The 26,758-nt window shown below is 38.8% G+C and overlaps 2 protein-coding genes across 3 annotated transcripts in view; one reads left to right on the forward strand and one right to left on the reverse strand.

The window, feature by feature from the left end:
* Positions 1 to 7: 7 nt before the first annotated feature.
* On the reverse strand, positions 8 to 22,573 carry ttll11 (tubulin tyrosine ligase-like family, member 11). Of its 2 annotated transcripts, none has more exons than XM_060863210.1 (9): positions 21,550 to 22,573; positions 18,887 to 18,986; positions 15,346 to 15,479; positions 12,636 to 13,211; positions 12,426 to 12,521; positions 9,621 to 9,733; positions 2,589 to 2,825; positions 1,847 to 1,953; positions 8 to 1,011 (listed from the first exon to the last, which is right to left on the reverse strand). In XM_060863210.1, the coding sequence occupies exons 1-9, from the start codon at positions 21,952 to 21,954 to the stop codon at positions 719 to 721; spliced, it is 2,061 nt and encodes a 686-aa protein (XP_060719193.1). In that variant the 5' UTR covers positions 21,955 to 22,573; the 3' UTR covers positions 8 to 718. The 2 variants fall into 2 exon arrangements, with proteins under 2 accessions (XP_060719193.1, XP_060719192.1); XM_060863209.1 differs by having other exon boundaries at positions 2,589 to 2,828.
* A 3,057-nt stretch (positions 22,574 to 25,630) lies between these two features.
* si:dkey-34e4.1 (carboxyl-terminal PDZ ligand of neuronal nitric oxide synthase protein) overlaps positions 25,631 to 26,758 on the forward strand; it is a 58,338-nt gene continuing 57,210 nt past the window's right edge. Inside the window, exon 1 of the mRNA XM_060863361.1 lies at positions 25,631 to 26,197. Coding sequence (XP_060719344.1) covers positions 26,093 to 26,197 — 105 coding nt within the window. The 5' untranslated portion in view covers positions 25,631 to 26,092. The remainder of the gene's footprint in view (positions 26,198 to 26,758) is intronic.

Consider the following 26,758-nt stretch of genomic DNA (forward strand, 5'->3'; position numbering starts at 1 on the left):
CAAACCGTTTCATTCTGGAGTCCAAGTTTTATTCAACATGACTATCCAAAACAAATATTATTAGAACTAAATAGATAAGTGCTATTGTCTAATGTTGATTAAAACATTTTAGAATAATTAGGATTATAATATTAGTCAGACTTGCCTCAGATCAGTAACAGATTTTAATCATGCTACAGTGCAGCGCTCTAATAAAATACTCTGTCAATATAAATACAGTAGTTGAAGTAAACTTTCAGTGCACTCAGTGTCATTTAGTGCCGTTATTTTTTATAAGGCCGCTGCATTGGATTAGCCATAGGCCATGTCGTAGTTAGCTGCTTGTCAGAAGATAAAAGTCAGTGGTATGAATCCCTTTAAGATTTAAGCGTGTGGAGTTTGCTCATCCCTGATTATGTGACAAAAAGGATGTATAATTTTTACTTCCATCAGCTTCAATAAACCGTTGTTAGCAATTCTGCACAATCCCTAAATCCTGGCATCAAAAGCACACAACAAATAAGGATGAGTTGTCACTTCTTGTGTGTGTGAAATACAAACACACAGGCAGCAAGATACTCATATATGTGTATCATATATATTATATGGTATTGCTTCACGTAATTTATATTGCCTCTAACCATAACTTTGACCTTTATATGATGCTATGCATAACTGCTTTTAAAAGGTTCAGGTGAGACGGCACGCTTTTATTTTTCCTCTATTATTGCTTCCTGTTTTAAGATGTGGTGCGTGCTTCAGCCTCCCAGGTCGCCACGTTTCCTTTCCCAGAAGGCTGCAGAGTCTGAAGACGACGAGTAGCAGCGGGGGAGTTAAGCGAACTTAGACCGTGAGCAGAATTAAGATTGGGCTGGGATTTCAGAGGGTGTGGCTTCTCATCATGTCCCTCCCCCTCGAGTGTGGCTTCACACAGCTCCAGCAGCGAGAGCACTTGTTCCCTCAGTGACGTCGCCTCAAACCTGCGTGAGGCCAAGAGAAAAAATGCCTCCACAAAGGCCTGCAGTCCCATTCCTGTTTATATAGAAAGACACAAGTGGCATTTACAGATCTTACACAAACTTTCTTTCAGTTCCAGATGTTCAGGGAAATAAAAATATGCACAAAAACACACACAAAAGAAGAACCAGCCACATATTAACTGTGTGTATACAAAAACACATGCTGGTGACATGTACAGGACTTGAACAACAGCTGGAAGGATGGCTTGCAGAGACCAGAACTAAATTTGCATTTGTGCTGTAGCTGTGGAAACTAAAGTTACTAAGCAACTCTAAAAGAAGTGTTTAACAGTCTTCGTGATTAAGCAAGAAGCAAGAGAAGCATTGCTTTACAATGATAACAGAAAAAAAGGGGTTCAATTTGATGTGGCTCTAAAATAAAAAAAATAATAATACGGTTATCGAGTTTAGATAAAATAATCTAATTTATACCTAAGTATCCTGTTTGTTACGTACATCAAATAGGTGTTTATGCAGTAAGCAGTAAGTCAGATTTGCAACGCACAGTACAGCTACAGCTCAGCTTTTCTTCTCTTGTACATGCCAGAGCATGTATTCTTATTTCTTTCTTTCTTTTTTTTACATATGGGCATTGCAGATGAGAGTGTCTGGTGTGACCCCAGGATCGGCTCTGGGTCCTCTGTGACTCTGCCCAGGATATAAATCGGTTACCGAAGATAAATGAATGAATGGAAGTACTATGAGAGAGGAATCCATCATCCCTTATTGCTGCCTCTTCATCATACTGATCATTAAGACAAATGGTATTAAGAATATGGGGAAAAAAAAAAAAAAACTATGTTCTACAATATCTGCTGTACTTGATTATCAGATGAAACAGATAATACCAGACTCTCTGGAGTCAGACAGCGCACCAGCCCAGCGGCGAGTGATGTCAATGTACAGGATGTCCACTGACGCCATGGTGAAACTGCTGTTACTCAGCTTGCAGTTCCTACAAGAGACTGTGTGTTAGTTTGAATGAGTGTGTTTGAAAAATCTACAACATTATAGTATTAATCTCATTGTATTTGAGCAGGGGTTTTAGCAGGAACGGCAATAAAGGCATTATATTAAGGCGTTTTATCAGCTATATTTAGGTTGACCAGTGAAATGTGTAGCACTGCACTGTGTACTGCTTGATTCTGGTTGGTCAGAAGGTTTTCTATAGTTTATCTAACACAAACAATTTATATTGCACTCATTCTTGTGCGTCGTTTCCATAATAGCAACTTGCACAAAAACACCTCTAGAGGATGCTTCACATGAACTGATAAAGCGTCTCTAATTTCAGAGGGATATAATCGTCAGAGATAAGGCTTGTTTAGGTTTTCCAGCATGGAATGGAGGTTTCTTGTAAAGCTGCTCTAACTTAAGTATAACATAACTATAAACATATTAAAAAATCACTGTGATTGCTTCTCATGTAGTGTAACAGGAATTAAAACATTTCAGAACATGCTGCGTAGGAAAGAAAATCATACGAAAATAAGTACAATATCCACTTTGCTTCAGGTTGTATATATTTTCCACACGAGCATGCTTCGTCATGTTTGATTCCGTCCATAATAAAGAATCGACTGGTCTTGCCTGATGAATGTGCGGAAGCTGGTTGGGCCAAGTTTCATGGTTCCTTTGACCCCAAGGAAGCGCAAGAAAATGTCTGTTATTCTTTCAATAATTCGCAGGTAATCGAACTGCTTCATGTACTTAGGGAAGACCTGTTTTAGACACAGAGACGGAAGTGACTCGACGAGCTCTGCCTTCTCATCCGGACCAGCTTCCATGGTGATGGTTTCCTCTGGAGTTCTGCCCAGGATGTTCGATCTGCTGACAAAGAAAGAGGTGGTGCTTGAGCAGTTTATAACCTCATGTATCAAGTTTCAACATGGAATCTTACTCGAGTTTTTTAAAGCAACTCTCTAAAAGCTTCTCAAACTTAATCACATGGCAGCCAGCTTTATTGCAAGAGCTTAAGCTGATGAGGTGCAGTAGGTTGTGCTGATTGTCCTCAATCTAATTTTATGGACCATTGGCTTTAAAGAAATATACTATAGTTAGATAAACTGTAGTGCTGAGAAAAGTCTAAGAATTGGGAATTTAAGCTAGTTTGGAATCTCTAAAAAAAAAATCTTGTCTATGACACCAAAACAACATTAACAATTAAATAACACAACTCCAGGACTTCACATATTATAGTAATTCATTCATTTTCTACCGCTTATCCGAACTACCTCGGGTCACGGGGAGCCTGTGCTTATCTCAGGCGTCATCGGGCATCAAGGCAGGATACACCCTGGACGGAGTGCCAACCCATTACAGGGCACACACACACTCTCATTCACTCACGCAATCACACACTAGGGACAATTTTCCAGAGATGCCAATCAACCTACCATGCATGTCTTTGGACTGGGGGAGGAAACCGGAGTACCCGGAGGAAACCCCTGAGGCACGGGGAGAACATGCAAACTCCAAACACACAAGTCGGAGGCGGGAATCGAACCCCCAACCTTGGAGGTGTGAGGCGAACGTGCTAACCACTAAGCCACCGTGCCACATATTATAGTTTTAATTATAATTTAGAAGAAGATCAGAGATATTTAGGGTATTTGGTGTAATCAATATAATAAAAGGTTAAAGTCATGTATTTTAAGTCATAAATAAATTTTCCGGTATGGTCTACACCATCAGAAGCACTTCACAATGTGATTTTTAGCCTTGTGACCAATTGTCATCTTCTTAGGTATCAAAGAAAGCACCTACAGATGATCAGTGATTGACTAGTAATGGGCTCAAAGTAGAATTATGAGCTCTTTTGAGTCAGGAAATGAGAGCTTGGGGGGAGAGAATGGGACTGCTCACTTACCAGTAGGTGATGCTCCACCTTTAACGTGACAGAACGTTTGATCAAGAGGTAGAGTGAAAGAGCAGGCCCTAAAATATTCTCTATGATGGATCACAAAAAGTGTTCTTGCCAGAAAACCTATGTTCTAAATTTTTTTTTGGCCTGCTCTGGACTCATAAATTCAAGTGATGAGTATGTGCCAGGAAAAAAAAAATCAGGACATTAGTGCATCTGGAGAAGAAATGAGCCAACTTTGCAAATACACTGTAAGGCTATAGGTTTGTGAAAATGTGACCATCTGGTTCTTCCGAACAAAGTTTGCACACGACAGTGTAGGATATCGTTGAACGATGCAGCATTACAAATGCCCCAGTATAACCAATGGTCATGGTTTACCAAGCTTGCACAGGAAGAACTTGAGGACCCTTCTCAAAACCCCACTGAACACATTTGGAATGGACTGGAACGCAGATTGCACCCTGACCATCTCACCCAACATCAGCACCTGATCTCCTCAAAGCTATGCTTCAACATCTAAAACCTAAAACCCTCCCAGAAGAGTGGAGGTTATTGTAATTAGTCTTATGATTAAAGGGTCAGTTCTTAGGTACAAGTCTAACCGTTTAACCAAGAAGGATACTTCAGCATAAATTGTTTTAGGGAAGTGCAATCAATGGAGCATAAATGCAGAACCTTTCACATGAGCAGAAGTTAGAAGTTAGAGATAATATCAACATGCTCTATGTGGTATCACCACACTGCATTAGGAAGTTCCATTTTCTAGTCTAGTTCTTGCCCAAACTGTTTTAAATGGCAGCCACAGGATCCCAGGTATCCCAATCGATGCCTCTAGACCTTGTGAACTGTATCTCTAAAGAACACATATCTACAGATGAGTTTTGGTCATGTCACACTCCACAGCGGTGGTTCATATAAAATTTAGAGTTTTTTTTAGAAGTATTTCTTATTAGAAATACACTAGGGGCAATATATTCTTAGAAAAACAAAAACGGTTATTTTTTCCAAACAAATATTTCTACCATCTGAGTAAATGGTGATATCAAACCCATTTCTGCTCTTTAAGATGCCCCAGGTGCTTGTTCATGAGCATCTACATACTGTACTGTATGTACACAGGTTTACAAGCATCCTTTTCTTTGTACAATGGTCCACACTCAATATGTTAAATTGAATTGTCTTTCCGCACCGTCTCTCGTCTTTCACTCGTCTTATTCTTTGTGTCGTACCTGTCTTATTCTTAGGGGCTCTTTAAACCTGGTCACTTCATGCGTTTTCTGTGATCAGATATCTATCCGATGGTAAAAAGACCAGGGGTCTCATTTATAAAGCGTGCGTACGCACAAAACGGGGCTGGAAACGTGCGTACGCCAGTTTTCGCGCAAAGGTTGTGATCTATAAAAAACAAGCTTGACGGGAAAATGTGCGGACCTTTAAGCAAACTTTGAGCTGTGCGTACGCACATTCTGGAGACAAAGGGAATTGGCGACACAGATGGTGAGGTCGTGAACTGAAGTTAGATTGTAGAAAATACACGTGAGAAGAACGATTATAAGAATTAATGACATTTAATTTTCACTCCATTTCATACGTTATATCCACATTATCATGAAGATTAAATCCAACAGTGTTATTTGTGCCGATTGTTTTAGTCTATATACATCTAGTAAAATCCAAACGTAATTCAAAATGTATTAAAAATAAAATAATAATAATAATAATAATAATAATAATAATAATAATCAGCGCTACTCCGTCCAGGGTGTATCCTGCCTTGATGCCCAATGACGCCTGAGGATAGGTACAGGCTCCCCGTGACCCGAGTAGTTCGGATAAGCGGTAGAAGATGAATGAATGAATGAATGAATAATCAGCGCTGCCTTACAGTCACATTGTCCACAACGGGAGCGCAGGAGGAGACGGCGCGACTACATGTGATACAGAATAGCATGAAATACCCTTTTATTAGAGAACTGCAGAACACAGTGTAAAAACGAAATATTTTCATTAATGTACATATAGCTATCATAAAATGTCAAAGTCTGCAAATACAGTCATGAAGCACAATCGCTACTCATCATCGGTCCTAACTATTACGGTGTTCATTACAAAACCGTCATGAAGAAGTATGTGTTCACTATAACATTTTCGTCTTAAATTTTCGCCCACAAATTAATTCTGTGATTTTGTCAAGGTGTTAACGATCAGTCTAATTGCTAGAAACATATAAATCCTCCGGTGACCCGGGTATGTAATGCTTCATGATGGCACTGCTGGAGGATTACGCCAATGGCAGAATAAGGAGAGAACGAGTTTTCAGGGACCATGATGATTTCCTGGCCCATTATGATGACTGGCTAATAAGCCGATTTAGATTCCCTAGAGCTGTGCTCTTAGATCTATGTGCTGAATTGCGTCCAGTATTAGAGAGGGCAACATGCCGGAACCATGCCATCCCAGTCCAAATACAAGTCCTCACCATGCACTCTGGGGTTCTTGGCAACCGGCTGTTTCCAGCGGGAATTGGCAGACAGGTAAATTATTTATATATAAAAAAAAAAAACTATAAGTTTTATATATATAATCCTCAACTTTGTGTCTAAGACCTTTTTGTATATGAAATAATTCTATTGTAATCTATCATCTCACCCTATAGGTCTGGTATATCACAGCCATCCCCGAGTGCCATAATATCTGTCGTTTTGAATGGTATACTTAATATGGGTAGTCGATACATCAGGTTCCCCTACACTGTGCGAGAACAGGCCGAAATTAAAATGTCTGGTTTCCCAAATGTAATCGGCGCAATTGACTGCGCTCATGTTGCTATAAGTTCACATCTGAAAATGAATTTGCTTATGTTAATAGAAAGCATGTGCATTCTATTAATGTGCAAATCATACATATGTGACTCCAACATGACCCTCACAAACATTGTGGCACGCTGGCCTGGTTCAACACATGATTCCTTTATCTTGACACATAGCAGTGTAGGGAACAGACTAAATGCAGGCGCAGTACGTGATGGCTGGCTTCTTGGTGAGTTTAACAATATTAAAAAGTAGAAACTGTAACAATTTTGTTTTTAATATAATTATAACCTGCAGGCGACAGTGGCTACCCCCCTGAGACGCTGACTCCTCACCCCGTTTTTAAACCCGCAGAGCGCAGAGGAAACTCATTATAACGAGGTCCACATCTCGTGCCCGCGCAGTGATTTGCATTGACTATTTATGGTTAAAAATGGGCGTGTACAGGGCGGGATTTGAGGCTGGTTCACGTACGCACATCTGTGGGTGATCTGTGATTTATAAAGGGAACATTGCTTAGAGGAGTGCGTACGCACGGTTTTATAAATCGTAATTTTTTTGGCGTACGCCATTTTTGGCTTCTGGTACGTAAACTTTTAGTAGGGATCCTACACACAGTTTTATAAATGAGACCCCAGGTCTAAATGCCCTCCGAAACATTTTCGAAGGCGGATATAAATCCGATCGTTCAAACCACTTCAGGAGGTGGTCTGGGACGCGTTTCAGATGAAACTGGACAGGTGTAAATGAATGTGGTTGTTCAAGCCACATACGTCAGCGCTATACTCCTCCCAAACGGAAGTACGTCACTCGCAGGTGACTCACGAGTCGTGCATCGTGCCAGAAACAGATGACATGGCCGACACCCAGGGTTGTTTTTTTGTAGCATAACCATCGTAACAAGTCTTTTTGTCTTCTTTTTGATTGCATTCTGAAAACCGCATACATTTCATTTCAATTACCCCGGAAATGAGGTAAAATATATTTGCATTTTGGGCGGGAGTAGAAAGATCGGATCGATATCCGATTCGCCGAGACGCATTTATGTGGCCTAATGTAAATGGAACAGTTTTAACAAATCAGATAGCTATCGGATCAGAGAAAACACATGAAGTGACCAGGTGTAAAAAAGGCCCTTAGTTTCCCATCTGATACACTCCATTTCCAGACTATATAATATTATCTAGTGCCCCTAGCAGAGATTTTTCAGCTTCATGAGAAATGATGAGTGAATAAATGTGTGAGCAACAGTGTGAGTGAGTCATAAGGCAGGTCCATGAGGATGCTCTGCCATTTCAGACTAAATGAGGTAGTACACAAACATCCTTAGCTGAAACAGCAGTACAGTAATTTCCATTATGCATCAGCTCTGGGAATTGTGTGGGAAGTGTTTCTAAAAACCAAAAACCATGGTTGATGGCTTCCTGGAATCTCAGCTACATATATCTGTTCTGGTGATGATTATGCCAAACAAAGGCGGTTGAATGTCCATGCATAATTTGACAATTCGCACTTCTGCAGAGTTCCTGTTTAAACTCATCGCCTCGTTTTATTATTTTCCCCTTAAGCTTTCAGTAAATGGTAAAGTTGGCCGGTGACGTTTCCTGAGGCAGAAGTCAATTTCAGTGCTCAATTTATGTTAATTTAATAGATCGTTTGATAACACATGAAGAAACCGAATATGAAATGCTCAGTACTGTTAGTGGGGATCCTAAAAAGAGCATGTACAAATGCACATTAACACACACTAACACACACACAGCAGAACTTCATTAATCTGGTTTTCATTACTGGGTCTGTGACATGCCAGATCCAGACAATAGCCCTGTTTTACAAATCATCAACTCAGATTTGATGAAAAAACTAGCAGACAAACATTTGTAAATCACACACACACACACACACAAAGCTCTCACACATCTACTGAGAAAAATACTTTCCTGAGAAATAGCAACTAAATATAAATGGAATATAAATGTAAATACATAATATAATATGTAATATAATGTACGTGTCCTATTGGTAATATAATGTCGTGGCCTAATGGTTAGAGAGACTCCTAACCCTAAGGTTGTGGGATCGAGTCTCGGGCCGGCCACGACTTAGGTGCCCTTGAGCAAGCCCACGAACCCCCCGCAACTGCTCCCAGGGCGCCGCAGCATAAATGGCTGCCCATTGCTCCGGGTGTGTGTTCATGGTGTGTGTGTGTTCACTGCTGTGTGTGTGCACTTTGAATGGGTTAAACACAGAGAACAAATTCTAAGTAAATAAATGATTAAAGTAGACTGAGTAAAAAAAAAAAAAATAAATGTTTTTTTTTAAACTCTGTAAAATTTATGCTTATAAATGTATACTTATAATGTTAGAAAGGGAAGAACACGTTAAAAGCCAGGGCAGCTTAGACAAGCAGATTTTGTGTCTGGTTAAACAAAATGAGAAAGAAAATAATCCATAATCCTCACTGTCTTTTGCAAAACACATGTTTTCATTGGGTATGCATGATTAAACTTAATGCATTATAACACACGGTGTCACTAGCTACACCTTAACACACTGTTTGTAGCCTAGTCTCTTAGGTTTACAGTCAAACAAAACACAGGACCAGGCAAGCACACTGCTGCTTCCATTTGATTAGCTAATGATTCTATCTCTTGCTGATGGTATATTTGTACTAGCACGTTAGCTGGCTGGTCTACTTCTACTAGCATGTTTGGTTACTAGCAAGGTCATTTAGATGAAAATTACACCATACTTATGTACTGTAAGTCTCTGTTAAAATGTGAATGCAAATGTGAAGCTAGAGCTAGAATTGAAACTGACTAACTTAGTGTTAATACACTACAGAAAAGTTGTATGTCACAGAACCATCGGATTTTAGTTTATCTACTCTGACCATTATAAGCCTTGTTATTAGTCTAGTGACCTCTGACAGACAAACACACTCACGTGGGTGGCTTCCTCTGGGCCGGATCCATAAGGCGCAGTGTATCTCGAATGACACCTACTTTGACTTCCTCATCTACCGGACTAGGTACGTACTCAAAAACACCAGGTGACACCTGGAACATTAAAAAAATAACACCAACAGTTAATAGTATGTGTGTGTTTTTTATACAAATACTGACTTTGCATAGAACAACTCAAAAAGGTTTTGGCTAAAATGGTAAAGTTGGTACAGGTGTGCTCAAAAGTTTGCATACCCTGAAAGAAATTGTTAACCATTGCCATTTATTTGGAAAATATTACTTATAATGCAAAAGAATTTTTAAAACCTAATGATAAATGAAATCACCTAAACAACCCTGATCCTTGAACGTCTGGCCACGTTATAAACTCACAGGTTGACACACAGAGGTTTAAATGGCTATACTGTAAAAGGGACGTTTTCACACCTGCGACTCATTGTAATTATAATTAGTGTCATTAGCTCATGAGGTGATGCACTGACTTTGCTGGATACTGCACCATGGGGAAGACAAAAGAACTGCCAATGGACCTGCGTAATAAGATAGTTATAAAGCCGGAAAAGGATATAAAAAGATCTCTCAACACTTGAAAATGCCAGTCAGTACTGTTCAAACTCTTATAAAGAGGTGGAAAACAAGAGGTTCTGTTGATACTAAGAGAGAAATACTGAATAAAAGTGCTCTGAATAAAAGTGGTGTTGTTGTTTTAAGGCGAACAATAAGGAGGTACTTGAACACAAATGACCTGCATGGTCAAGTTGCCAGGAGAAAGCTGTTACTGTGCCCATGCCACAAAAAAAGGCCTGCCTTCAGTACACCAGACAGCACCTAGAGTCATTTGGAGTGATGAGACCAAAATGGAACTTTAACGTCACAACCGTAAACGATATGTTTGGAGAGGAGTCAACAAGGCCTATGGTGAAAAGTACACCAACCCCACTGTAAAGCATGGTGGTGGATCTCTTATGTTTTGGGGAGGTGTGCGCTCCAGGGGTTAGTAAGATTTGATGCCAAGATGAATGCAGCATGTTATCAGAAAATACTGGCAGACAATTTGCATTCTACAGCAAGAAAGCTGCACATAGGACAATCCTGGATGTTCCAACATGACAATGATCCATATCACAATGCAAGGATGGCCCTCCAATGGCTACAGCAGAAAAAGGTGAAGGTTCTGGAGAGGCCATCGTAGTCTCCTCACCTCAATATCATTGAGCCACTTTGGGGAGATCTCATATGTGCAGTTTGTGCAAGACAACCAAAAAAAAGACTGCATGCTATTATTGATGCTAAAGTGGGCAATGCATGATATTAAGAACTAAAGGTATGGAAACTTTTGAACAGGGTTTATTTCCTTATTTCCTAGGTCCAGCATATCCTCATGTCCCAGGACTTACTACTCCATGCATACACAAAAGTGATAAACTAGATCTAACCTAAAGAGTCTTTGTAAAATGATGCTGCAGTGTCGTTAATATATTCTTCATCGATTGGAATTGTACTGGAATGATCAAGGCCATTCTTGTAAAAGATATTTCCTCAGTTTTGATGGCGGTGACAGAACCTGCCGTCTAACGGTTCCCTACATCGCTCTAACATTTCCTACAGTTGTTTAAAATGGTTGGGCTTGAGTAACTGTGAAGAGCATAGCATATTAATTATAATGCTTTCTTCTTTAGTATCATCATCATCAAACTATTCAACAGGATCTCGTGAACTGTGATTGGATTCATCACAGAATAAAGGTGAGCAGTCAGAAGTGGCATGAATGGACTCAAGTGGACCAAAACCCATGGCAGTAAAATGGATCCTACAGCATACAACCATCTCATTGTAGCTCAAACATTCAGGCCTTATACCATTCTCTCAGTATATGTTATTCCAACATCACTGCCATTGAATGTTAGCTTTTGTCCACAATTTCTAACCTTACTTATTGACATCTTTCCTACTGATCTATATGCGGATGTTACTTTAATCACTTTTATGAATGAAAGTTATGTTCATTTTAATGTTAATGAAATGTTAATGTTAATCCCTCTGCACTGCTCTTCTCTCTTTCTACCCATCCCGAGGCATCAAGACATTGTAACCAGCTCCGACCGTCTTCCGTGCGATGAAGATCTCGGACCTCCGCTGAGATGAGCACGACTCTGTGAGAATCCTGAGACATCTACAGATCTACCAGCTCCAGTTGGACTCTGTGATACTAAGAGGAGATCTGAACTCCATGTGATCCCTGCACCAATACAACACTTGTCTGACTGTATATTTGTAATCACACCATCTAGTGTCACCCATATGAGGATGAGGTTCCCCTTTGAGTCTGGTTCCTCTCAAGGTTTCTTCCTTTACCAATCTAAGGGAGTTTTTCCTTGCCACTGCTGCCCGAGTCACCTCAGACTTGCTCATTGGGGATAAATACATATACATACATATACAATGTGAACTATATATATCTAATTTTTATTATTTATTATATTAATTATTTATATTATTCCTTATGTTTTCCTTCTGTTCTATGTTTATGTTCTGTAAAGCTGCTTTGAGACAATGTCTATTGTAAAAAGCGCTATACAAATAAACTTGAATTGAATTGAATTGAAATCCAGAATGAAACTGTTGCATCTGTGCTGTCAGCCATCTTGATCCAAAACCAAGGTCACCTGGGCCTGCTCAGCATGATGTAGATCATGGGAGGTTGTTAATTGTTTAGGAAGTTTACATACCTTAAAATATTGATATTTATAACAGGAATTTGACTTTCTTAATTGGTAATACTCACCTCCTGTTCATGTTCAATCCTCATGCTTGGATTGGCATTGACCTCCAGCAGAACAGGCTTCAAGTTCTTCATCAACAGGATGTCAAAACCCAGGATCTATAGAATATTTGTAGGGTATAGTATTATTATTTCATTTATCATTGCCATCATAGGCATTATAGAATGAACACAGTACTATAATTATTCCTGTGAATATGTCATTTAACATACCTGGAAACAAGTAGGTCCTGGTTTGCCTGGTGGTATATCAGCTTGGTAATAGACCTTCAATTCAGGAACAAGTGCAATAACTGTCTTGATAACCAGCGCTATGATATCCGACCAAACCCTTTTAATGTCCACTCCTTTGGAGGCGAGACGATAAAGGACACTGGAAAACGTGCGCTTGCTTCCTGTGTTGCAGCTGTCCGAGTGCACAAAATTCTCACTGTGAATGTTCAGTGAGTAGTTCGTTAAATGCATGAACACATGACTGAGGTTTTTCTGACATGGTTCCTGGTAAGGTTCGGTGCAAAATCTGGAAAGGCCTTCTTTGGCAATGTAGATTTCTAAAGGATACAGAGAACGAACGAGAACGTAAAGGCGAATGTCAAATTTGAGTTTGTCGATAAGGAGCGGTTTCTGAATGTACTCTTGAACCACTGCCTGCTTGACTTGTGATCCTGAGATGGCCCGGAGGTCAGCAGGGTCACGGATGAGGTAGATGCCGTCTCCTTGGGAACCAGAGTCAGGTTTGACGATGAATGTGGGTTTGAGGCTGGAGTCGCTTTCCTTCAACAGACGAATCTGTAAATGATTCATTACGTTAAAAGAATAAAAAGAAAAATAAATACATATCTTATTTTAAAATACACATCTTATTTTAATCATTTATTTAACAAAAAAAAAAGACAAAAAAGAAAAATCACCTTTTTCTAATTTCCAGGTTAGAAGCTACAGCAGAATTCTGCTGCCCTCTACAGCATTTGGGATCAAAATGTACTTTACAGTTAGGTAGCGACAAACAAAACAAACAATGCTACCCGACTAACCAGACAAAGAAGGAAATAGTCGGTAGAACAAACTCCAAGATTAAGAGGAACCGCTCTCTCTATACTATCAAAATGTGGTTATTCAGAAGCGGCTTGCTGAATTAAGCTATCTGTACTTGACATTCATGATTAGTTGAATGGCTTAACCTTTTACTGTGGTTCTGCATCTGCCACTTATTAGCACGCAAACCTGTACACGCCTACACAACAAAAATAGACCACGTGTGAGTGAAAGTGGGAATAGAAGATTGCACTCTGGGGATGTGCCACAGCTGCTGATAAAGGAGCCCTAAGTAGGACCTGCCTGGTGTTTACATATTATTTATGAGCAGTTGAGAGAACATGCTTTGCCAAGCAAAGAGTACAACAGCTAGTTCTGTAGCATTGTAAATAAAAGCATTGTAGAATTTCAGGTCCACCTTAGAAATTTAAAATATGTTAAATATCTCTCACTCTCTCACTCATTTTCTACCGCTTATCCGAACTACCTCGGGTCACGGGGAGCCTGTGCCTATTTCAGGCTTCGTCGGGCATCAAGGCAGGATACACCCTGGACGGAGTGCCAACACATCGCAGGACACACACACACACACACTCTCATTCACTCACGCAATCACACACTACGGACAATTTTCCAGAGATGCCAATCAACCTACCATGCATGTCTTTGGACCGGGGGAGGAAACCGGAGTACCCGGAGGAAACCCCCGAGGCACGGGGAGAACATGCAAACTCCACACACAAGGCGGAGGCGGGAATCGAACCCCCAACTCTGGAGGTGTGAGGCGAACGTGCTAACCACTAAGCCACCGTGCCCCCCTTAAATAAACACTGAATGACAGAATAAACTTTAACATTACTTGACTATTTAAATTTCAGCTAAATAATTTCAGTTTCAGCTGCTTTATACTTTGCCCAATATTAGATTTAATTCAATGAATCCTTTGAGATTGTGTGCATATTTCAATATAAACGGCATATTTTACAAAGTGTCACAAAATGTCTGAAACAATGCGCTTTTTATCTGCGTAATTTGTATTTTCAATATAATACAAAAAGATAAAGCAGATATCCATATTTAGGGATAAGGCTGTATAAAAAAAAACATGTGCCTAAACCCAGGCAATCAATAATGTTACACCGTTATCCAGAGCAACTTAGAGATGTGCTTGGAAGTCTCCGTCAATGTATATGTTCTGATTCTGGTTCACTAGGTCACTAGGAATACCACAGAGGTGATACAGCGAGAAAATACAACACAGACAACAAGAAGTTTTGAAATGCATTTGTTATTAATAGGTCTATTTTGTCTAATGCTGAAATGTCAGCATTGTCATTATGCTCGGCGAATCCTGAATCTGACAGCTCCTGGAATTCAGTTAGTGGTGAACCTGATCAATCACAACCAGAGATGTGTCTGAAATGTGTGTTTTATTTTAAATCGCGGTTATATAATCTGGATCTGCCCTTGATGTTCTCTAACAGAGTTGGCTATTAATTTTTAGGTCCCAAAATGCACACAAACATTTAGCTTAATTAAATCCACTGCGGCAGTTACCAGGAGTGCTGTAAATAAAAATGATATAAAAATTTGTTTATCCCACTAACTTCCCACTCTTTTGCTTATATTGCATATCTAATACCAATCACACAGTAATAATATTGTTGTTCAGTGTAGTTCTACAACCTTTTTATCTCCCATGCCCTGTACTGTTCACCAGCTCAGTAGACCCGGCCCAACTCATTAAAAGCTTAATCATTAGCTGATCAGTTGGATCAAGCAGTGTGAAGACCTTCCCCTTGTGCAAGGCTGCATGTATCCATGGTGTCTCTTGTATCATTACTTTTTGCATTCCTTTTTACGCTATGTTTTGTATATAATTCTGTACCTGAGTAGAAAACAGCTGATGCTCCTCAGGCAGGATCCATGAGCGAGGGTAGAAGTTGTACTCCTCTGGGAAAAGCTGCTGCATGGTGCGTACCGCACGGCTTAAGTTGATCTTGCGCAACATCTCTATCATTCCTGCACATAAACAGAGGTGGGGCTTTGTATTACTGGTACAAGATGTCTAACTGGAAACAGCATTTGGTTTAACGCTGAGTAGGTTTCATGAGATCAATGATAAAAAAAAATTCATTAACAAGGCTTAATGTACGGTCATGTTTAGTCTCATGCTAGTAGGCATACAAAAAAAGATCTGTTTCAGCCCTTCTAACGTCAGGGTGGTATCACCTGGAAACCTTAATGAGTGTATGTATGCATGCCAAGAACATTCAGCAACATTTTTCTCTTTCTTCCTCTCACCTCGTCCACGCCAGACCACTAATACGGATCTATCTATAACTATTGAACAGGGATACTGGTCTATATACAATGTCTATAGCTGTGTACTTCACACTTCAACACTGGGGGAAGCTTAATTCACTGATTAATTCACTGACAAATTAGCTGCTACTGCTCTTTGGTGTGGCTCAGTGGTGGTATTTAACACAGGGTCAGTTCCCTTGGTTCCATCTCCTCAATAATTAATACGCCATCCAGGCTTGTGCGTACTACCAGTGGATAGGGTTGCAAAATTCCGGGAATTTTCAAGGCTGGAAACTTTCCATGGGAATTAACGGGAATATATGGGAATTAACGGGAATATATGGGAATTAACTGGGAATTTAAAAAAAATGCAGAGTTGCCTATAACAAGGAACTTAAATGTAGTTAAAAAAAATCTTAACAGCATAATTGTATTTAAAACAATAAGATTTAATTGCAGTTTAAGTTGAATTTGTACCCTGCGTTCCTCGGTCACTTGCACACAGCACACTGCTTACTGGAGGGCCATTGAGGCCAAACCCCCTGCATGTACTTACATTCTTCCATAACATGCACAGTAACACTTTATTTTAGGGTCATTTAACTAGTTGCTTTTTAGCATGAATATTAATAGAATATTGGTACTTATTAAGCACATATTAATGCCTTATTCTGCATGACCTTATTCTACATTCTTAATTGTACCCAATACCTAAACTTAATAACTACCTTACTAACTCTTAATAAGCAGTAAATTAGGAGTGTTACCACATGCACAGATAATTTGATGCCCCCCCCCCCCCCCACACACACACACACACACACTCACTTGAGAAAAAATGCTTCATTTTACATTTTGATTGGGACTTTTTTTAGAAGGGCAAGGGTGGTGGATGCTCTCATGTTACAGCAATCATAGGGAAATATGTTTATTACAATTAATAAGTTTATTATGTTTATTACAAGCATAATAATGTTTATTATGCTTTTGTGTTACTCAATGAAATAATCAATTAAAGTTCAGCTTACAATTAAATCAGTCAAGACGTCATTTTTAAAATTTGTATTACCTTGCATGCATGTCTGCTTATGACCAAACAAAATGCTTATTTATGTTTGTATATGACATAGTTTATATAAATTTCCCTATATTTCCAAATAATTAACATAAATGCCTGTAAATTCCCATAAATTCCCGTAAATTTCCATAAATTCCCGTAAATTTCCATAAATTCCCGTAAAGTTTCCAATTTGGAATATTTCCAAAATTCCCCAGATTAAGTTCCCGTGGAAAGTTTCCGAAAATTTACAGGAAACTTTCCGCCCCTTTGCAACCCTACTAGTGGACTCCACTAACTTTTACAGTTGTGTTCTCTCCGTTTTCCTCTCATCTCTCCACCAGGTGGGGCTCTCCCTCTGCATTATCACTTCAGATTCAGCTGTCAGTAGCTCTGCTAACGTGGTCGAGTAATACTGAATAAAACAGATCAGTGGATCTGACTGTTTCAAAGAGAAAAAGCACCTGTTCCATTGCAGGCCCCCAGCATGCTTGAGGCTCACGGCCTCATTGATATCAAACCCCACAGCTCAGAAAAACGGGTTCTAATGAATCTTTCAGTCAAAAGACGGAAATAATAGATTTAAAAAGGCTGAACTGGTCATGAACACTTGTCATGTTAAAATGCTCAGTGCTAGTTCAGGTTGTGCAAATATGGGACTGGTTCAGGTCAGAGAATTTGCGCAACAGCGATTTCCATGTTCCCATCGCGTCAAACCACCAATGATGTTTGAGATTTGCCTTCCAAAGTTAGGCATTCCACAATCTAGCCTTTAGTTTCTCTCAAGTACCACAGATTTTGTCATGATGTATGTATGCAGGTTGCTCTAAGGCATTAAATTGACTCCTATCACTGAGAACAAACTGATGACCGATATTTTTTCAAGACATGAGTGGCTGCCATTTCTAAACCAAACCGGTCCCACTGGACAGTGTTAGATATCATCATCATGACCCACCCTGGATACCCAAACCATGACAAGCCACTCAATGAGTAGTGTCTGCTCACTACTGCTACTTGGGAATCCCCTTGCAACATCTCCACTTTAACTTATTATTATTTGTGGGGCAATGAACACAGGATGACTGCAAGGTTACGCTGACATTCAAAACCAAAGAGCTCAACAAGAAGGTTTCAGGGAAGAGTGGCTGTATATTAGCATTTACTGCAAACACATAGTCATACATCGCTGTGACATTGTTGGAAGCTCTTGACATACATTCACAGACACACAAGAAGGTATCCATGTGATTGGACTGATCTTGGTGTATATAAAATGTTCACGGAACCACAGCTATAGACCACTGGCCTGTAGGGAGCATATTAAAGGTGAAGTGCATGATGTTTGAAAGCCAATGTTGACATTTGAAATCACCAAAACAAACACGCCCCTAACCCAAATGGGTGTCACCCCTGTTTTGATAGCTCCGCCCCACACATACATACATAACCCATGCAACTATTATGGCAGAACCTGCTGGGGCAGCTGGCCGAGGGGATATTTTTATCAGTAAATGAACTCAATGAGTAATACTATGGTAATACAAATGTGTTTTTGTAGTACTGTGTGTTGTACCGTGAAAGGTTTATCTCCGTTTCACGCGGAAGACGACGTTCAACACCTAGAACCCGAGGCAGAGGTGACGGCAGGTATCCACCATGTCAATGTTTCAATCGCTTTATGCTAATGTCACACATGTGCACTGAACACTCTCTCTGCCACATATTGACAAGACACGCCCCTTTATGCTAATTGGCTACACATTTGTTTTGTTTGTCGGCCGGACTCAGTTTTCTGAAGCATTTTTCAAACATCGTGCACCGCACCTTTAACATGCTAATGTCCAGTTCTTTTCCTGAAAGGCCATAACCAAAATGAAATTTCTTAACATAATTGGTTTTTGATAGTAATAATATGATCATGCTCACTCTACATGATTCAATCTAATAATTAGACTGTTGAAATTAAATTTCTTATGATTTGATAAGAATGGCAATATTTTTACATAAACTATACATAATTTATATTCTCTTAAATTCTTTTTTTCTCTTCAGTGCAACTTACCTGGGAACTTATTGACCTGCCCTGAAACAATATTCTCGTTATCATGGAAAGAGACGCCATGCCAGTAAATATCACATGCTGTCCGTCTGCCCATCGGAAACTGAGAGATTAAATAGAAAAGAAAGGATATGATATTACAAATCGCATTACATTTCACCTGTTTTGTTTGATTAAACATAAAGAAGAAGAAGAAAGAAACAGCTACATGAAAGAAAAGCAAGTAGTAAGCATATTTTTATGAAAATATATTTACTGTACGCTTGGGTTTTGAATGACTCCTCACATATGTATCAGGGTTACAGAGGGAGAAAATAAATCTTGATATAATCTTGATTTAATACAAAATAAAAGTCTGTGCTCAGTAATGTGCATTACACAAACACAAAGTTTTAGATATAGCTTGCTCGGTATAGTACAATATAGTACAGATAGCTAGTTATAGAACACTGTAGATTTTGACATGCCCCCTGTTGGGATAGTAAATGGATAACACTAGAATTCCTGATGTTAGTTACCCATAGCTGCAGCTAGCATTATAGCTAGTATATAGATTTTTGAATGTACCCCACTGTGACAGTAAATTGACAACATTATCATTTGCATTTTGTCTTTTTAACCTATCTCCCCAGACTCAAACTTCACACTACACTGATGGCGCTGTTGCTATAGTGTTACACACATTAGATTTTAGTGTTGCTACTGTCAATTGTTTACAGTCAATTTTATGTATGTTATTGTAAATTCAGGTTTTTTTTTGATACTTCTAAATGCCTTTTTTCAGGATGAAACCTAAACCCTATGTTACATGCAGTGCGTATAAGATGACGTGTCTGAATTAGATTCTGTGAGGATTAAGTCACTATTTAACAGGCTAATAGAGATGAAGCAGTGTTCCTATATCAGGCAACTGGCTTACTATCAAAATGAGGGATGTGATCAGATTAGGAATGTGTGCTTGGTTGGGGTTTGTGAGGAGGTCAGACTCAAGATTCGTGAAACACACACCCACACACACACACACAAACACACACAGACACACCGAGTATTAAGAGAATCTATATAAAAACTATCTATAATGACAGTCTCATTAGACCCATGCCTCAAGCGTTTTAATAAACTTTCAACAAAACAATACACAACTACATCAGTAACAATGGTAATCACATAAAAGTAGCTTCCCCACTGTCCCTTTTAAGTCCTTCATCGACCTGGAAACGTAGTGAGACAGAAATAAGCTTATCCTGGATTAATCACTAATCACACTTAATCATTACCTACCTCTAAAGTGCGACCCATATGCTAACGTCAGCAGGCAGCACTGTCACACGTTCCTGATGCATCAAAAACTAACCATTGTCATCTTTTAACTTACTGTATACCCAACTTATGTCTATCTATCTATCTATCTATCTATCTATCTATCTATCTATCTATCCATCCATATATATACATATACGTATACATATACTGTACGACTACAAAATCACTCAAAATGCCCATTATTCATATACAAAATTGTAGAAATGTAATGCAAATTACAAACACAAAAGCTTACACATGTTACTCTTCTCTTTTTCACACCATCGCTGTTAGTAACCTAAGTGTTTTCATTTTGTCTTTCAGTCAGTCTCATTACAATATCACTATCCAAGAATGTTATCGAGCCTTTCATTTTATCGCTGGCAGACAGCACAGAACAAAAGGGTGAAGCAGATACGGTTCATATGTACGCCAGAGGCTCAGGAGTTAGGTTTATTGTTACGAGTCTTGACATGCATTCATCGTCTGTATAACCTGCACGAGGCAGCCGTCACACAACACACGAGGCCGTGTGTATGTTTCTGTGTAACAGGTAATTAATATATTTATGAGAGGCATGGGGTCATTTTTAATAGCACAGACGACGGAATGTAACCGTATACAAGCGACTCAGGAAGTGCTGATGGTAGAATATTCAGCTAAAGCATCAGTCTGGAATTTGACTCCAGGAAACAACGGTGTCTATATGTTTCTATGTTTATTCATATAAACCCAAGCCACCTTTTTAGTACTGTATATTCACTAAAGTAAAATATTCAATCATTACTGGGTTTTTTCAAATGAGTTTTTATCAAATAGTCGATTATTCGGGGTCATTATTTATTTAACAATAAAAGTTTGACCTTATGGGTAAAATCTCCAACGCCATGCTCGACATAAACATCAAAAAGGAACGGTGAAAGGATCTGCAGTTAAAGTGAAGTGGGAATCAATGCAACTGTTTGACGTGTGTTTTGTCATGTATTTGTTTCTCTTGTATTTTTGAGAAGATGCAAACTCCAAGCATGCAGCATAGAGGCTGGAATTTAACCCCTGACCCCAGAGGTGTGAGGTAAATGTACTAATCACTAATATTTGTCCATATTGTGTCAGTATTATGTATGAAACCTCACTTACTCGCTGTTCATATTTTGCTTACAGAAGGATTGTGTGAAATCAAATATCACAGAAAAATCAGTGAATATCAACAAGGCGTGCACTGTGATTCAGGGTGTATTCCCACCTCGCCTAGGGACTGTTTCAGGATCCACCTCCAGGCTCTTGCAGATGAATAAATAAATACTATTGCAATGCAAACTGCACAATCATATGTATGGAACATTGTGACGTCAGAGTTCTCTCACCTCTTTCCATTGCAGCTGTCTGATGCTAAGCTTGAGCGCCTCCAGAGACGTTTTGGCTTTAGACGTGTCCACCGTGACGGATCTCGGCTTTCTCACAGCTTTGATCTCAGCGGCTCCACCGTTCGTCTCAGTCTTCCCCGGACCTTTAACCGGGAGCGCGTGCCGGCGCGCGCCCTTCAAATGAACCGATGCACAAACGCGCGGCTTGTTCACGATCAGATCCGAGCTTCGCTTCACGATTCGGGTTCCTGCTTTGCTCTTAACTACACTGCAGCTTTTTTCAGATATGCTTATTGGAGCTGGAGGCGCGGATGAACGTGAACACACCGGGATGTGTCCGGTATCCTCCAGTGCGCGCGCATCCATCTGATCAACCACGTTGTGTTTCTCATAGTGATCACTCATAATGCCCCATAAACCTGTCAATCTATCAGATCGATCGAGTCCTCAATTTGGCAAATACCAAAAAATAACACCTAGCTATTTTATCATCACTGTTGCCAAGTCGAATGCATTTACGCAAATTCCCTTTTCTTTCATTTATTTACTTTTAATATGAACACTCAAGAGTTTAATCTCTATACTCAACCCACACACGCAGACTACCACATGACCTGATCTGCATACTGCTTCCATACAAACTATACAATTTTATAACTATTTGCTTGAACCCTTGGATGATGGCAACCCAAATAAACATGCCAATGGATGCCAGTCATAGCATTTTTGTTAAATAATTATGAATCTGAATTATGTTTTGCATAAATAATGTCAGGCATGAGTAAGGATCAGAGGCCAAAAAAAGAAAAAAAAAGGAAGAAGTGCATGATAATGATCAAAGAGTCATGATAAGCTTTTAGGTATCAATGTATAGGAATCGATCAAAAAGAATCGATACAGCTTAAATACCGAGTCATTATCAGAAACAGGAACAGCTTGTATGTTTCTTCTGGCTCTTCTTCTAGCAGAAAACGATCCATGTTCCAAAGCGGAGGATGAAAGCAGGCAATGTAACTACAGTCACTGCTACTGTTTTGGTACAGTTGACCACGCAACGGACGGGAGCTGCAGAGGGACATGAAAGAAACGCGTTTTCTGTTTATATTTTTTTAACTACTAGTGGCGCTGTTGGACAATGCTGCTATTTTACTGTATTCTGTACTGTTATCAAAGATATTAACTTTTATTATTATTGAATTTATATAGTTATATAGATATAGGTCTATTATTTTAAATAATTAGCCTAAAAAATAACCAAATTGCTATTTAAAAAAAAAAAATGCTAAAAATTGCTAATTGCAAAAAAAAAAAAAAGCCAAAATGGAATAACCTGGCATGGTTTTGGGTGATGTAAGACAAACAGTCCAGTTCAGGCATTGGACTTAACAGTTTAAGTACAGAAGGTCATAAGTTCGAATCCCAGCTGCCACTGCTGGGCCCCTGAGCAAGGCCCTTAACCCTCAATTGCTCAGTTGTATAAATTGAAATAAATTGTGTCATTCTGGATAAAGGCGTCTGCTAAATGACAGAAGTGTAAATGTAAATGTAGTTCAATGTCAAGTGGGACAGAGCCCAAAAATCTGTTTAGATAAAAAAAAAAATTACTTGTAGCTTCACTTGGAAACATACAGTGTACCTTTATTGCACCCAGGTACCACAATTGCACCCTCAGAATCAGCGATGTACTTTAACAGCTTTAGTTCAACAGCTAATTTAAACATGTGCTCCTTCCCGGGTAGAAAATACCTCACAAAGTGTTAAAAAATGTACCTTTTATGGTACCACAAGAGCGAAAAGGAAAATAGAGTTTGGTACCTTTATGTTTGAGAGTGTTGACTGATAGATAACACATCAACTATTCTTCTTAAATGTGCTCATCTATTGTCATGAACCTGAAATTTAGAAATAAAAAATTTAACAGTTGTGATTGCATAAATAAATAATCATCTCCCTTGTTCTGAAAACCTATTTTGTTGTTGATATTGTTGTTGTTGTTGAGGGAAAAATATGTCATTATACGCTCAAATAATACTGCTTGTGCAACATACTAGAAGGTTTTATTATATTGTAATAACAACAACATTAAAAAGAAATTATCTTATGCCACAACGGTGTAACATATTATGGCTTTTAAAGGGAAGGGGGTGTTTTCTCTCTCTCTCTCTCTCTCTCTCTCTCTCTCTCTCTCTCTCTCTCTCTCTCTCTCTCTCTCTTGGTTTTTTGGGGTTTTTCTGTTAAAAAATAAAATAAAATAAAAACCATGTTGTTATTATAGCACATGTAAAATATGATATGAAAATGTTATAGCCTAATAAAAATACACAAACCTTTGAGTTTATTTCCTGGTTCATTCACTTGAGGGTGCTCTAATTCCAATTTTTGTGGTAGAGATGTGGGATTTCCTTTCTTCATTCATTGAAATTTACATTTCCACACATCATTTAGAATTACACTCATGCTACTCCCACTTCTCAATCTCAATCAGATATCTTTCAGCATTATTTAATCTTAAATAGACAAATTACATTAAGTAGCTTGTGTAAATTCTTCTTATACAACAAACACCTATGACTTATGACTATAACTGACTATTTACATGTAATCTCAGTATAACCTTAACCTAAATGTCATCATGAAGACTTAAAGCTTGCTTTATAAAGTGAGATAACAAATCCAATTGTGTTTAATAAAATTTAATTGTTTAATTTAATTTCCTGACACTGGTTACTTGAGGAAATGAGTAAATACAAGAGGTTTAAACTTTTAACATCAAGTTAATGTCTTTTCATTCATGTGCATTCTATTACAGGATTATTCAGAACCACATCCTTCACTTGAACACACTTAATCAGCTTCCTGGGACAAAGATAAAGGCTAATAATTAATGTTTCCACATACAGGAGAAATTGTAACCAGTCTTTTGTTGGTTCAGGTGGAAACTCAATCAGCTGCATTTATGTATAAGAGGAATCTAGAGCTGTCCAGGCTCAAAAAGCAGGATTACGAGATTACAGCACTGAGTTGGAATTCCGAAATATATATAATGCTTCGATTAGGAATGAACACGTTTTTAGTATGCAGGACAATGCATTAACACATTTTTTAAGCAATGGAAAACACTGGGACTTTCAAATATGTGTTCTCTGCTTTTAATTGAAAGTCAACTGAAATATAGCTGTGATTATTCCTTTGCCAGCTGGACGGTCTAGTGCAATGGGGTCAATCTCATCACAGTGGAGTTGGTGGTTTGGTGGCACTCCAGCCATGTTTGACTGAACATGCAGCCATGATGTGGGATGCCAGCGGTGATGACACTCTCAGGCCATGCAAACAATTGAAGCGTGCCTTTTAGAATTCCCACATAGCTTCCTGAAAACAATAACAACACACACAGTCATGGAAAATTCCTGAATCACACTTTGGGGAAAAAACAGAACTCAAGAAGATATCAAAACATTGGAAATATATCGATTAATCGGGATTTGGTTAAAAAAAAAAAAAAAAAAATCCCAAAATTTTGACTATTACTGTTATCAACCATTAAATCTATTATTAAAAAAAGGAAAAGAAAATGTCTACAGAAGGCTGGCCACTAAAAGTTAGTAAACAGGTAAGGAGGGTAATTAGGTAAGCAAGCTAAAGTCCATGGGAGCTGCTGAGGAGATGATCAATATTCTCGGTTCTGAGGAGAGCAAAACTGAACTGTGTGGATTTAAAACAAAGCTATATGTTTTATGGAGGTGTGTGTAACAGGTATGACAGCAAACAAGACATGGCAGTTCACCTTTGTTTTATTTTCCGGGTGTAAATGAATATTTCTTCATTTTTTATTATTATTTTTTTTAAATGTTTTATTCTATTAAACTAACATGACTAACATATGACATGTGTAACATAAGTACGAAGGGACGTTTTCTCGCGTTTAGTATAGAAAACGCGTCAAACACAAAACGCACCTTGTTTATAAACACGTCACAGTTTTAAACAGGTCAACGGTTATTTTTTCAAATTTAACCGTTTAAAGACAAAAACAACCGCCGTAAGCAACGCGGTCACGTGACAGAACTTTGCTCCAATACGATCAGATCATAGCTTTGATATGCAAATGAGTCCCTCCCTCCCAAAGCTCCGCGTGCCAACCTGCCTCAGTACGATGTAGCTATTGGGAATTGTTAGCTTTTAACCGTTAGTGCTTGAAATTGAAGTGTATTTACAACCAGACTCCTGTAGTGAACGTTAACAAACAGGAAACGGTTCCTGAACGCTCACAAGTGATACAAGCTTGGAAAAAAACAACAAACAAACAAAAAACAAATCATTGTTTTGTTTTGAAACCACCCCGTCTGTTTGTCCTCGTGCCCTGTTTATGTGTTCACGCGCTGATAGATTCTACAATGCGTCCTGCGCTCGTGCGTCGTCTTCGGCGGCTGGTTAAACCCTGGGACGGTTTTTGAGGACAGAGAGATGTCTGTATCTTGATCAAAACGCAGATTTGTGTGCGGAATTTCTCGGGACTGTGTGGATTATAGTTTTTAAAGGGGAAATGCCTGGACGGAACAGGTACAACCTGGTGGACGACGCTGCGGATTCGCGCGTGCCGCTTCACAACGACGAGGCGTTTCAGCACGGCATTCATTTCCAAGCCAAGGTGAAAAAAAAAAAACCATTGAATAAACTACTCTGTGCGTCCTTGTGTGGAGTTCGACTTATTATACACGTTTCATTATTGCATGCATTAAATGTATTTTATCCAGAAGTAACTTCTTGTTGTAGATTTTGAGTGATATTTCTATACTTCTATTGAAGTTCTACTACATTTCATTTAAAGTTGGACTGATTTCTGATTATACAGGATTTACTAATAAATCAAGGCTGTAAAACTATGCAAAGTCTGGAAAATCAATTCAATACACAGACCTGGAAATGTAAGGTCAAGCAAAATACGGTTTGAAACCCATTTTCTTGAAGACATTTCTTTATTGTATGCACTGATGCACATCCTAATACATATTACATTTCTCATTTTCTCTTTGTCATGACCTTTAAAAGCAGCAGGAATGATGCATATAGAAGGTCTGGAAAGTCTGGAATCAGTCTGCTTTTTTTTGCATGATTAAAAAAATCACCATTTAAAGAATAAACAAAAATGATCTATTTGAAACATTGGAGGCTGGACAGAACAAAAATCCAGCATTCTGGTTTTTTTTTT

This window comes from Tachysurus vachellii, chromosome 26 (assembly GCF_030014155.1).
Source record: "Tachysurus vachellii isolate PV-2020 chromosome 26, HZAU_Pvac_v1, whole genome shotgun sequence".
In the NCBI taxonomy this organism is placed as follows: domain Eukaryota; kingdom Metazoa; phylum Chordata; class Actinopteri; order Siluriformes; family Bagridae; genus Tachysurus; species Tachysurus vachellii.

Bases quoted from the DNA above. Each gene is read 5' to 3' on its own strand.
- ttll11 (XM_060863209.1), bottom strand. From the start codon at position 21,954: ATGAGTGATCACTATGAGAAACACAACGTGGTTGATCAGATGGATGCG. The intron at 2,829-9,620 runs GTGAGTGTGTTT...TTTCTTTGTCAG, and splicing joins GCCCAGAGGAAGCCACCCAC to CAGATCGAACATCCTGGGCA. The intron at 1,012-1,846 runs GTATTATCTGTT...CTATATAAACAG, and splicing joins GTCTGACTCCAGAGAGTCTG to GAATGGGACTGCAGGCCTTT.